Here is a 14,331-nt window from a genome sequence, read left to right on the forward strand (position 1 = left end):
TGTTACTATTCTATCCTCTATTCCTCCCACTTCTAAATGATTTTCTGTAATAGATTTATGTTCTGCCTTCTTTTCTATTCCAGTGCATAAGAATTCCCAATTTCTCTTTGCCTTTTCCTTTCAGGGTCATCAATTAACCTGGACATGTTTTCCCCAAAGTTATTGTAAAAGCCCTACTCTGATTTCTCAGTTTTTAAAAAGCTGACCTTAATTCTATCTCTCTTCCCTGCAGTTCTGTGTTGGTTCCGTATGTTAATAATGTGCTAATTGCTAGTAAAACTGAGAAAGAATGTAAGACTAATACTCTGCATGTGTTAAAGTGTCTTGCTAAAAAGGGTCACAAGGCTTCCAAAGCCAAATTGCAGTTTGTAAAACAAAGAGTTCAGTACTTGGGACATTTACTTTCAGGAGATGGCCGCCAGTTAACACCTAAGTGAATCTCACAAGTTCTTTCCATTCCTCACCCTTTCACCAAAGTCAGGTACACAAATTTCTGGGTACTGCAAAATATTGCAGACAATGGATTCCTAATTTTTCTGAACTCACCAGACCCCTCACTATTCTACTCTTAGACTCAGCTCCTGAGTCCCCAAAATGTGGTCCCCAAAATGTGAATCTGCTTTCCTTTCCCTTAAAACTCTTCTCTCACAGCCCCCCACTCTGGGCTTATCTAATTATAGCATAGTATAGTAAAACATTTACTCTGTTTTGTCATGAACAGGATGGAATTGCAGCTGGAGTTCTCTGTCAACCCTTTGAACCCACACCTCGTCCAGTAGCTTATTTTTCTGCAACACTGGACTCAGTAGCCCGTGGGTTCCCACCTTGCCTGAAGGCAGTTGCAGCTACTGTTAAATTACTTGAAAAAGCCCAACCTGTCACATTAGGTCACAGCATTATCTTACAGGTCCCTCATGCTGTGTCTGCTCTCTTACAGCGACACCGCACCCAGCACCTGTCTGTTCAGAGGCAAAACCGGTATAAGAATGTTATCCTCTCTTCCCCAAATGTGGTAATTCAAAGATGTAATGTACTTAACCCAGCTACTCTTTCTCCTTTACCCTCTGATTGTGAAGCACATACCCATAACTGTGAAAAATTGCTTAAGCACTGTGTGAAGCCTCGCCAAAATTTGTCTAATCAACTGCTGAAAAATGCAGATCTTGTATTGTATACTGATGGCTCATGTAAAAAAAATTCAGTTGGTAAACTAGAGGCTGGATATGCAGTGGTCTCAGATAATAATGTTTTAGAGGCCTTTTCTCTTCCAAAAATCAAATCAGCTCAGGCTGCTGAGCTCATCGCTTTAATTTGTGCTTGCCTTTTAGCTTCCAGACAGTCTGCTGCCATTTATACTGACTCAAAGTATGCTTTCTCTGTCTGTCATGCCACAAGACAAATTTGGAAACAACGAGGTTTCCTTACCTCTTCTGGCTCCCCTATCTCTCATGGTCCCCTTATCCCCCAACTCCTTGATGCCACTCAGCTACCCACATCCCTCTCTATTACCCATTGCCTGGCCCACACAGGTGCCACTGATCCTGTTTCTCTGGGTAATGGAGTGCTAATGCAGTGGCACATGAACCTCTGGCTCCCTTTCAAATTCTGGTCTCTCTTTCTCTCCCTGTTTCTTTGCAGGACCTAATAAAACTACAGCAAGCTGCTCAACCTGCAAAGAAAAACCTTTGGGAAAAAGCAGGCTGCTCCTTATCCCCAGCTGGAACAATGGTTGCACCTGATGGCTGCCCAGTCGCCCCAAGATCTCTCACACAGCAGCTTGCTCAGGTGTCTCATCAAATAACACACATGAGCAAAAGGGGGGTGGCCTCACAGATCCCAAAACAATGGTACGGCCCAGGCATGCACCTAGAAGCGGCAAGGGTATCTAATTCATGTGTAATTTGTAAGCAGTTTAATGTTGCAGAAGGCCCACAGGCTAGCAGCCACACACAAAAAAAAACAACATAAAATAACAGTTAGAAAAGCTTGCACCTGCAGGTGAAGGAAGCCCTCTCAGTACCTACTGATGTACCATGCCACAACATCCAACCAGGCGACTACGTGTTCGTAAAGGAACATCGCAGAAAGAATTGCCTGGCAGCCTGGTGGGAAGAACAGTTCCAATTGCTGCTCGTCACCCACACAGCAGTAAAGGTAAAGAAGTGCCCCTCGTGGATCCACACAAGTCATGTATGCCGAACTGCAGATACAACAAAGCTAATTAACCCAGGACCCCTCCCCGGAGAAATCACCTGAGGACGAGGTTCAGCGGACCAAGGCGGCAAACTCTCAAACCAGACTGTTACCAAACCAGCCTCCACCAAAAGCTTCGAGGTACAACCTGAGAGGTAGGACTGTGCCAAAAAAGACCTACAGGTGAGCCTGGCGCCCTGTAGCTCTCACAAAGGGAAATCCTTTCCAGTATTAAGTAAACTAAGAAACTACGAAATCTCGAAAAGTGCCTGCAAAGGCAAGCCAAACAATACTAACTAATTAAGCTTAGTTAAAAAAACTGCTTTGCTAGGTGCTAGCTAATTACTATATTATTATTATTATCCTTTCTACTTTAAAAATTTAAAATACTATAATAGAGTAAGAATTGTTTTCCCTCTTTAGTAGTCAAAGTACCCATAGTATATAACTTTCCCCACCCTTATTGGGAAGCCTTGCAGAAGGTTGGGTCCCTCACCAATACAAGTAACTGTTGAATATGTAAACAGCTTATCAAAGGTTCTAAAAGCCTTTTACACTGTGCCAGGAGTACATAGTCATGGGGGAAACAGGCAAATTTGGCATAAAAATCTAATTGCCTCAGGGATTCCCCTTACTCAAGCATTACATCCATCAAGGATTATGTTTCCATTGTGTTTTAAAAGCAAAATTGGCACTGGTAAAAAATCTGGGGTAAATCCCAAAAAACACCTGCTATCGTAAAGTATGGTTAAATCCAGGAAATAAGCAGTGGGTCATTTACCCAACTAATAAAAAAAACCTCCCTCTTAAATAAAAATTCATCCTAGCCAAAAAAAAAAAAAAAAAAAAAAAAAAAAAAACCTAAAAATGTCCAAAATAAACTTTTAAGTAATACTCCAATAGGAGTATTAAAGGGGGAAATTGTGGGAGAAAAATCAAATAACTCCAATTGTGTCTAAAGGGGGGACTGTGCAGGAAATAAAAACTCTCTAAAAGAAAACTGCTGTAAGGGTTAAAAGTTTTCCAGGCCTCTCTCCCTGTAACAGAGAGAAATCAAATTAACTCGAATCAAAACCCTTACAATGCCTATCTCAAGTTCATAAAGATTCCTAGTCTGTCACAATTTGTCATGTAAACTCTCTCATGTGCCTTTGTTCTGTAAAACTAGAGCGGGGTGGGCAATTCATTTTGATGGGGAGGAGGGGCACTCCAAGATTTTGGAAAGTGGTTGAGAGCTGCACTCTTCCAAGACATTAAGTAGGAAATACAGGGTATGGGATGAACACTGGGAGAAGAAGGGAGCGTTTGGGGAGGGTTTGGGATGCAGGAGGAAAAGAGGGGTCTGGGAAGGAGTTTGGTTAAGGAGGCAGATGTGATCTGGGGCACTAGATTAGCCAACTACTTATAAGATATTTAAAGTAAAGTTAATTTAGAGAAGCGGCTGAATGGACAAATAAGGGGCTGAGGGTTTCTGACCATGAAGAGCTTCTTGCATACTTGGATGTGTGGGAGAAAAATCAAATAACTCCAATTGTGTCTAAAGGGGGGACTGTTCAGGAAATAAACACTCTCTAAAACAAAACTGCTGTAAGGGTTAAAAGTTTTCCAGGCCCCTCTCCCTGTAACAGAGAGAAATCAAATTAACTCTAATCAAGACCCTTACAATGCCTATCTCAAGTTCATGAAGACTCCTAGTCTGTCACAATTTGTCATGTAAACTCTCTCATGTGCCTTTGTTCTGTAAAACTTACTTCTAGTACTCCTGGTGTGAACAGAAACGTCTCAGAGTACTTCTGCTGAGACTTTAATATGTTAAAGAAAAACAATCAACAACTACTGTCTGAACATACTGTATAAAAAATCCCTGAAACTGTCTCTCAGGGCTGGCTGCTAACTCTGCATGCATGCATAATAAAGTTTTCCTTCTAGGTTTCTCTCCTGCCTCACTGCTTTGACCTCCAGCCTCAGACCCTTCTGGGGGCTCTGTACCCCAGGGGAGCGAGATTTCCCCCACAGATGCAGGAAGAGAACAAAGAGTTTGGGTATGTGGAGTGGGGGGCAGGAGTGGGGGGCAGAGGATTAGGTTGGGGTGCCAGAGGCAAGCTGTGGCCAGGAGACTTACCTGAGTGACTCCCGGCCATCAGCCAAGCACCTCCTGAGGCAGGGTAGGTGCCTGCCCAACCCTCACACAGGCTGCAGAGTCATGTGGGTGTGTGAATAACTATGAGCCGAAGGGGAGGGGGCACGGTGCTTCCTTTCTGGCCAGAAACCAGCCAATGAGATTGTCCTGGGGGTGGAAGCAGTGCCTGTAGCCTTCCCCCTTCACCTCCGGGATCACCTTTGCTTTCTGAGTGGCTTGGAGGTGGGAAGTAGCCCATTGCTAGCCAAACATCAGTGGGCCGGATCAAATGGCCTGGCGACCTGGATGCGGCCCATGGGCTGTATTTTGCTCAGGCCTGCACTAGAACGAAGAGCCCTTGCGTATCCAGCAGTTTCTCACCATGAACAAACTGATACCGTGGAAGCCAGTCAGCTCTCAGCCTTTCAGCCTATTTGTTTGAAACCAACCCCATATTGAAACTGAGCAGTGAAATCTGAGCCTGAAGGTGCCGCCCCTTGTGTGCTTTAACTTCATCCCTTTAGCATCACACCTTGTAGATCAGTGTTTCTCAAGTGTCTGCAGGTCCCCATGAAGTGCCCTGTGGGGGTCCTCACTGATCAGTGGCTGAGATTTAGGGCTGTGTGCACCATGGTCGCTGGGTTTGGTTGGTAACTTTAATGACAAGCCCATGAAGATGTTTTCACTGGAATTTTCTGATTTAAAGAATCTCCTGAAAACTCACAGGGATTTTCCTCTTGGTCTCTCCAGTGCAGAGGGGAGAGTGTCTGGAAGGGAAAGGGATAAGAGAGGTGAGATTCCAGGCTCTCCTATTTATAATAATGTCCCCATTCTGAACTCTGCTTTTCACTTGTATCAGAAACTAGACAGATACACACACAAGTGTTTAGTATGAAAAGGTCTGAAACCTTCCGTGTCCTCTCTCGCTTGGGCACCTCCCAGCAATGGAGCCAACATCTCTGCAGCCTCATCCCCACCCCAGGAGACACAAACTGAAAGTGAGATTTACTTTTCCCTCCTCATCCCCTCTCACATGGTTTCTCTCAGTCACTTACCACCTCTTGTCATAACCTAAAGCTGCACTGGGGGAAGACGTTGCCATGACATTAACTTTACCTATTTTGATCCCCTGACAACAATGGGAGGCTCAGAGTTTGCAAACCCCTGGCTCTATTTGCAAGCAGTTGGGTCTATCCGCCCAGTGCCTCTAAGGAGAGCAGCATGATGGGGCCGTCATTCTCCACATGGGAATGGAGGCAAGGGAAGGTTGGCTTCAGAGGCGAGATTCAATAGTTTCTAATAGTTAAACAACTTTCCCCTACTCCATCCCTTCTAGGTACCTTTGAATCCCCTCAGAGTCTCTGACAGCACAATTGTTTTCTGGGAGAAAGCATTGACTTGTTCTTCCAGTTCTGGGGAACTCACCTCTGGCGGCTGGAACTGCCCCGTCTCACACCTGCACAGAAACAATTCCATGTGATTCTATTTCATTTACAGATGATAAGTTCTGGCTAGTGAGTCTCGCTCTAACAGGCCTGGAGTTAGAATTCCTTCAATTCTCCCAGCCTGAGAGTAGGAGCAACACAGTCCATGGCTGTGCAACCTTCCCCCAAAAGGTCCCATTGCTGTTCTTCACCTCTGGCCCAGAAAGACCAGTTGGGGACAAAAGTGGAATTGAGTCTCAATGGCCAATTCACTCTTTGGCCTACAGGTGATGAGGGACAGGAGGTTCCCCAGGTGAAGGGCTGCAGGAATCTGCCCACTAGGAACCAGACTGAGACACCAGCTTTTCCCTTCCCTGCTGCTTCCACACAGATCTCCAAACAGCCCTCGGGTGGGACAGACTCTGGGTCCCTGTTGCCCTGGGCTGAATGTGCCCAGTAGTGACAGACCCATATTCCAGCTCCACAGTCCTGAGGCAGCCAGTCCCCAGGGAGGTGACTGTGACCCTGAATGGGGAATTCCAGAGTCTGCTGTGCAAGGGTGAGCGCCTCAGAATTAAGTGAGTCAGACACATTTCTATCCAACATCTGGCTGTAGAGCCCTGGGGAGATATGGTGCTTACATCAGTTCCAAGCTCTTTCCCGGCGCTGTGCAGTATGACAGGAGTGTGAGCCACCTACCTGCTCAAGCTGTTTCTGACATCCTAGAGAAAAGAGACAGAAAAGAATCTCAGCTGCACTGGACACACACAGGGAAGGCATTTTGCAAATATGAGGAAGAGACGCCCTGACTGGGCCCCAGGGCCATAGATTCCGTGAGCTAATGGGGCTTTGCCATCTCTAATAGGTCTGTGTCTGTGACTCTGCAAAGCACAACAGTGACTCGCATGGCAGCAATGCACACGCCGAGTTACACCCAGATCTGATGGCTGGACCCCAGCGCTTGTTATTCAGGAGCCTCTCTTCCCTGTGTGGGGAGCGAGGATGTTTCTCCCTCAGTCTCACCTGCAGGAATTCACTCGCTGGCTTCTGACATGTCCCCTCCAGCTCACTGATCCGCTTGCTGAGACAAGAAATCTGTGTGGAGAGTTTCCCAACAGTGTCAGTCTGGAGCCTCCTAATCTCCTCGTCCAGCTTCTCCAGCTGGGCCAGCAGGAGTCGCTCTTGTTCCTCCAGGAACTGCCGCAGCTGCTGAAACTCGGCCACAATCTTCAATCTCTTGGTTTGTGCCTCTTTCTGTATGAAAACAGGGAAAGGGCTGGTCAGGGGCATGGATGGAGCCCGGGGCCCTTTCATGGGGAGATAAGTGCGCACCAAGGACAAATTCTTGGAAAACCCTAAAATTTATGACATTTGACTCTATTCTGTGGATATTAGGCAGAGGCGTCTCTCTCAGCATCTCCTTTGGCCCATATCCCTCTGAAAGGGATGTCCCCATGTCTGCCATGGGCAGCATCTTCTGTTTTTTATGGGCACTAGCAATTCAGACCCAGAGCAGGAGGAGGCACGACTCAGCAGCAACCTGACAGAGAAACCCAGGGAGAAAAAGGAACAAAGTGAGTAGACTCAGCAGACAGCTCTTCACAGGGACGTTCAATTCCCTTGGGGAGGATTTCTGGGAAAATGTCCAGTTCTTGTGACTAACTCATCCTCTTACATTGAAGCTCAGGGCCTGTCTTCACATTGATCTAACCCAGCAATCCATGATCCAGGAGAAACATAAGCAAGCCCAAACTCACAAAGGAAAAGTCAGTGGACGTAATATACCTTGATTTTAACAAAGCTTTTGATACAGTCTTCCATAATATTCTTTCCAGGAAGTTAAGGGAGTATGGACAGAATAAATGGACTGCAAGGCAGATAGAAAGCTGGCTAGACTATCAGGCCAAATGGGTAGTGATCAACGGCTCGATGTCAGGTTGGCGGCCACTTTCTAGCAGAGTGCTCCAAGGATCAGTTCTAGGGCCAGTTTTGTTCAACATCTTTATTAATGACCTGAATGGGGGGATGGACTGACCCTCAGCAAGTCTGCAGATGACATTAAGCTAGGGAGAAGGTAGATATGCTGGAGGATGGGGATAGGATACAGAGTGACCTAGACAGATTAGGAGATTGGGACAAAAGAAATCAGACGAGGTTCAATAAGACAAGTGTAGAGTCCTTCACTTGGGATGGAAGAATCCCAAGCATTGTTACAGGCTGGGCACCAAATGGCTAAGTAGCAGTTCTACAGTGGTTAAGAAGCTGGATATGAGTCAACAGTGTGCTCGTGCAGCCAAGAAAGCTAATGGCATATTAGATTATATTAGGAGCATTGCCATCAGATCTAGACAAGTAACTGTTCCCATTTATTCGGCTCTGGTGAGGCCACATCTGGAGTATTGTGTCCAGTTCTGGGACCTCCACTATAGAAAGAATGTGGATGCATTGGAGAGGGTCCAGGGAGGGCAACCAAAATAATGAGGGGGCTGGAGCACATGACCTATGAGGAAAGACTGAGAGATTTGAGTTTGTTTAGTCTGCAGAAGACTGAGGGGGGACTTGATAGCAGCCTGCAACTTCCTGAAGGGAGGTTGCAAAGAGGATGGAGAGAGGCTGTTCTCAGTAGTGACGGATGGCAGAACCAGGAGCAATGGTCTCAAGTTGTAGTGGGAGAGTCTAGGTTGGATATTAGGGAAAACTATTTCACAAGGAGGGTGGTGAAGCACTGGAATGAGTTCCCTAGGGAGGTGGTGGAATCTCCATCCCTAGAGGTTTTTAAGTCTCGGCTTGACAAAGCCCTGGCTTAGTTGATTTACTTGTGATTGGTCCTGCCTTGGGCAGGAGGCTGGACTTGATGATCTCCTGAGGTCTCTTCCACCTCTCTGATTCTAAGACCATACAGGACTTGACTTCATAACACAGCCTTGCCACTGCCAGTCCCTACCGGTCCATAACCACAGGCACTTACCAGACACTCCTGGCTTTTCCCCTCTGCTGTCTCTTTCCATCCCAGCAGCTTTTCTCTCTCTTTCCTCAGACTCTTCAAGTGGGCCTCCAATTTTTCCTGAAAACAGAAATAAGCACCAGGGCAAACCCCATGAGATTTTGGGAGCCCATTTGTCTGCCTTTAAGCAGCACAGACCCATTTTTGTGGAGCTCTGTTCCTGTCTGGTAGGCACAAAGCCTTGGACGTGGCTTTGTCCCTAGAGAAAGAGACAGCAGATGCAGCAGGATGCCTGTGAGGGTGGGGGACAGATTGGTGGTGGCACCTTTGTAAAGAATGATGCAAGTGGGCATTAGGAAGGCAAAAAGGGTTAAAAATACCGATCATGTAACCGACTACAATTTAATCAGTTAAAATCTTTTTAACCTGCTGAAGTCAGGGCCGGTAGCAGACGTGGGCTCTCCTGAGGTCGGGGCTCTCTCGTGAGGTCTGCCAGGGGTGGCCACAAGGGCTGCCAGCCAACGGGGACTCTCAGCAGCTGCAGACTAATGTTAGCTGCCAGGAGCAAGTGAGCACTGCCAGGTACGGTGGAGAGTTTATCTGGTAACTGGCACCGATAAGCATTATCTCATCAGTTAATCAGATTGACCTCTTGCTACAACCCAGTCAAACTCCAGTGGTGACTGGCATGGCCCTGCACTGCCTGGAGCCCTGCTGTCCAGCCCAGTGACCTCCTTTAGCACTGGCTGCAGCATCTGAGTTTATACCCTCATGGAGCAACTCAGGAGTTCAGCATCCTCTCCCTGCTGGGCATGCGGCCTCTAGCGAGCCATCTTTCCCTTCTAAGGGACACACTTCATCATTATTCACTGATGCTCAGAGGCGGAGGAAGTGTCGCCTGGTGGTTAGTGTAGCTGTGGACTGAGCCTGGAGAGACCACTGTTTGGGCTAAACTCTATCACTGATGGGCTTGGTGATCAGAGCAACTTGCTGCTCCGTTTCCCTTCCTATTGTTTGTCTAACGAGACTGCGACCTGCTCAGGGCAGGGATTGTCACTTGATGGGTGTTGTGCAGGGCCCAGATGCCATTGCAGGTCTACAAAGCAAATGACAAATGTTTACTGCTTCTCATCCAATCAGTAACTGCTTGTAAACTCTTCTTCTCCAGTCCCAAGGCAGCTCACTCCCATAGACTGGCCTGCAGCTCCTGTGATCTAAACTTCTCTGATTGTTAACATCTTCCCTCGTTGTCACATTACCGAATTGGAGGGAAGCAGCCAGATCGCTGCTGCACCCCTAGGTGGGGGTGTTGGCCCCAGAAATTGGTATAAAAGGGAGCCATGTGGGGTATTGAATGGGAGCTTATCGTTTGTTGATCTTATGTACGCTATTTATGTGAGTATATAATGTCCATGTGTGTAGGTAGGAATCTGTAATCTGTGTGGAAGCTGAATATTTCTCTGAATGTGGTTAAGCATTGCTATGGACAGGCTGAGTAGCGAAGCCCTGTGGAACAATGGCTCTCAATGGGCTATGGACACACCCAAAGAATGAGGGCTGTCAGCTGAGAGCAGCCAGCAGGGAACATAGAGATTGGCCTCTGACCAGGTGACTTGCTGCATACAAGAAGAGGCCAGGAAGGAGGTATAAAGAGGCCATGTGATCGATGCCATTTTTGTTCTCAGCTCAGCACTTCATCCCGGAGGCAGCATTGCAGGGATCGAAGAGCCCGGAAGACCTGTGAACCCATCCTGATCTTAGGATGTGCAATAAGAACTTTTAAACCAGCAGCTGCAACATCTTTGCTAGAGACTGCATCGAGAACTGGGAGATTCGGTGCATGTAACGTACTGTACTTTAATAACCTTACTCTCATGCTTTTCTTTCTTATGTTAATAAATCTTTAGTTGTTAGATGCTAAAGGATTGGCCCAGCGTGATTTGTGGGTAAGGTCCAGAGGGTAAATTGACCAGGGATCTGTGGCTGGTTTCTTGGAACCGGACAGAACTTGTTCGGGGTAGGTGGGATTGGATGCTAGGACCCCCCCCCCCCCCACCTGTGTATAGGCCTGGGGCCATCTGGGGCACGGATATTGCTGGGGTGTCGGAGGGGTTTTGCTCGGGAGGCTTCAGGCAGGTTGCTGAAGCGCTCTGTGGGACTGGTTAGTGGCCTGTTTGGAGAGGTCACCAGTCTGGGGGCTGTAAGGAGCCCCAGATTTGAGCAATTCACCCTGAGCGGACGCCCTCAGCTGTGCCCAGACATGGCCCGGTCCATCACACTCGTACAAAAACCCTTCCTGTCACCAGAGAAGGCTGGGTCTCACAATTCAGAGTCTCAAAGAAATGTTTCCCACATTGGGTCTCTGTAAAGACTTGATATAAGTTGCCACACAGCCAGAACATTTCATTTTTCTTGTACCATGAAGGCTTTACAGAGCCATGTCACACCTGTGCCAGGGAACAGTCGGTGAAATTAGTCTGTAATTAAAATCCAACGTTATTTCCCATTACACTGGACAGCAACTCTGTATCTTGTACTCCTGGGCAGCTTCCTTTATTTGCAGCACCGTGGGAGCCTGGGATCTGTCACACATCACACAGATGGGAGTTTGAGCCTCTTCAGTGAACAGCTTCAGAGACTCCTGGGCTGTGTCTAGACTGGCCAGTTTTTCTGGAAAATCTGCCGCTTTTCCAGAAAAACTTGCCAGCTGTCTACACTGGCCACTTGAATTTCTGCAAAAGCACTGACTTCCTACTGTAAGAAATCAGTGCTTTTTGCAGAAATACTATGCGGCTCCCGTTTGGGCAAAAGTCCCTTTCGCGCAAACCTTTTGTGCAAAAGGGCCAGTGTAGACAGCTGAGATTTGTTTTCCGCAAAAAAGCCCCGATCGCGAAAATGGCGATTGGGGCTTTTTTGCGGAAAAGCGCATCTAGATTGGTCTCGGACGCTTTTCCACAAAAAGTGCTTTTGCAGAAAAGCGTCCGTGCCAATCTAGATGCGCTTTTCCGAAAATGCTTTTAATGGAAAACTTTTCCATTAAAAGCATTTCCGGAAAATCATGCCAGTCTAGACGTAGCCCTGGTGCTCCCCACATACCCCGTCCGATCTTGCTCTCTTTGCTGCCTGGAAACTCAGCCGCTTGGCTAGTTCTACCACGTTTACCAGCTCTCTGTTAGACTGGAGGGGTCCCTGCTGCGGAGTGTCTCTGCATGGAGGGCTGAGGCAATCCTGGTGGACATTATGCCCACACTCCAGAGTGACAGGGGCTGTGAAATCCTCCAGACAGACAGGACGCGTTGCTTCTTCCCAGGGACTTTCCACAGGGCTCTCTGCAGCCATGACTGACCCTGGACTGGAGATCAGGGGGAGTTCAGTTTCCTGAGCTTCTCAATGTAGGGGCAGGTCCGGAGCGTGTGTCCGTGAGGGACCAGCACTGATGATAAAAAAAGTCAAAATTAAAAATCAACCCCCCCCCAAAAAAACTTTGCTCACCCCCTGCCCCCGCCAGGGCCTCCATTTGGTGCCTCAGCCACCTGCCCCAGCCAGAATCGCATCTCTGAGCCATTCACGCCAGGGCCCCTCCTCATCCTGTGTTGAAATCCCTCCCCCGCACTCTGCAGCCCCCTCTCACAACACTTTTGCCCACCGCCGGCCCGCACAAGCTCTCAGCGCCCCCCCCCCCCCCCCCGTGTGAGCGTCTGGAAGCACCAACAGCCAGACACAGACGGGCCGACGGGCCCTGCGCAGAACGTGCAACATTCAGCCACAGAGGGGGCAGCAACGAGCGGCCTGAGGCCCCTCCCCCAACTCCCACAGGCCCCCCCGCCTGAGCCTGTGTGACCCCTCCCACAGACACACACACCCACTGAGGCTCTGCCCTACAACCCCTCCGCCGGGACCCAGCAGCGGCCGCTCCACAGACTACGCAGTGTGGGAGGAGGAGGCGGGTCAGGAGCGAGGGGTGGGGCCCCCAGCAGCCGTCAGGCCCGCCCGTGAAACTCGTGCATGCGCAGCGCGGGGTTCTCCCAGCCGCCAGGAGCAGCGGCAGCCAATGAGGTGCCGCGAAGGGAAACAAACAAACCAACAGCCCCACTCCCAGGGCCCCCCCCAGCATTAACCTCCCGGCCCCGCCCACCTCGCTCCGCTCCCCACTCCCCCGAAGCAGCGCGGCGAGTAACGGCATCAAGAACTGCCTGAGGGCGCATGCGCAGTGACCGCAGCAAAGTTCGGTGCCTCCTTCTACTCACAGAGTCAGACGCTGCTGCAGCCCGCTGCGGGGTGGGCAGGGCCTGAGTAGAGGTGGGGAGTGATGGGCGGGGAAGCACGAAAACCTGTCCCCCACCGTACGGAATGGAGGGGCCCAATGAGATAGCACATGCGCAGATCAGTGACTCTGCTAGGAGTCCAGCGGCAGGGCTTAGGTCAGACCGGGAACTTCCTGGCCACGCCCCAGTCATGCTCACCCAGCCCCGCCACTTCACAACCCCCGCCGGCCCCTCTTCCCGGCAAGTCCCTGGCTGCTCCGCCTGGCGCCCCCGGCTCCTCGTGCTGCATCTCCCGGGCTCTGCCCCACGCGTGTCTCGGGCTGCCCCCTCCCCCCCCCCCCGGGGCCATGGAGCTGCGGGACGATGGGTCCAGCTCCTCTGGGTTCTTGTGGAGTCGGATTGACCCACCCCTGGGTAGTAGGAACTGCCCCCCCACCGCAAACCCCCACCCCATAATTCTGTCGGACTTTTGCTGCTGGGGGCTGTTATCACACCTGCTCCCCCCGCCCCCCGCTTGCTGCTTCTCCTGTTCCCGACAGCGTGCTGGGAGCCGGGACATTGCCACCCCAGTGCGGCCCCTCTCCCCACTGACTGGCCCAGGGACACAGGCTGGGATGGGGGGGTGGGGATCTGTCAGTTTCCCCTCTTGCCTCTCTCCAGGTTTTCCTGCAGGGCTGGGTGGTCCTGGTGGCTGGAACATTCCCATTCCCAGCCCCATGTGCTGCTGCCCTTCCCCCCCACCTGTCACCAGCCCCTAGGGCAGGGGGTGCAGTGTTCCCATGGATACGGGATACGCCTCTCACAATCAGCGACCTCTGCCTTTGCCCATCCCCCTTGGGGGCCCCAGAACAGGAGGCCAATGCCCCCCCCCCCCCCACTGTTGAATGTGGACAGGTCTGGCCTGGCCTCTTTCTCCCCAGACTCCCCTGCCCCTCCCCGTTCCCCCTGGGCTCTGCCCCACACCTTGGCCAGAAGCTGGAGCCCTGCCCAGAGAGGAGAAGCCCTGGGGTGCCAATGCAGCTGGGGCCATCACAGGACCATCCCCCTAGAGGGGGAGGGGCCTCAAAAGCTGCCCCTGACTAATGGGCCAGCCGTAGCAGCCTCTGCCCACGGCACATGGAGGGCCCATGGATCCCACCACTGCCCAGACAGCTCTTACTGTGACGTGAATGGGGCAGTTAGGGGGAGCCTCAGACTTTCCACCTGCCTTAGGTGGGGGTGGGGGTGGGGACATGGGCTGGGGCTGCTCATGGGTCCCCCACCAGTGTTCCCTGTAAGCTGAGCACTTGGGCAGCCACTCAGGAGAGATTCGGGTGCTGCCCAGCTGATTAGCAAAGCCCCCACAGCCAGCAGCCTGTGTTTCTATGGGTGGTGCACATCTGCGCC

General features: G+C 50.3%; 1 protein-coding gene across 1 annotated transcript in view; it reads right to left on the reverse strand.

Moving 5' to 3' along the window:
• LOC102443998 (uncharacterized) overlaps positions 1-14,331 on the reverse strand; it is a 293,825-nt gene that overhangs the window by 7,546 nt on the left and 271,948 nt on the right. Inside the window, 2 exon segments of the mRNA XM_089771010.1 lie at positions 5,037-5,079; positions 5,738-5,768. Of these exon segments, the coding sequence (XP_089627136.1) occupies positions 5,037-5,079; positions 5,738-5,768 (74 nt within the window).

This window comes from Pelodiscus sinensis, chromosome 19 (assembly GCF_052426305.1).
Source record: "Pelodiscus sinensis isolate ZL-2025 chromosome 19, ASM5242630v1, whole genome shotgun sequence".
Taxonomy (NCBI): domain Eukaryota; kingdom Metazoa; phylum Chordata; order Testudines; family Trionychidae; genus Pelodiscus; species Pelodiscus sinensis.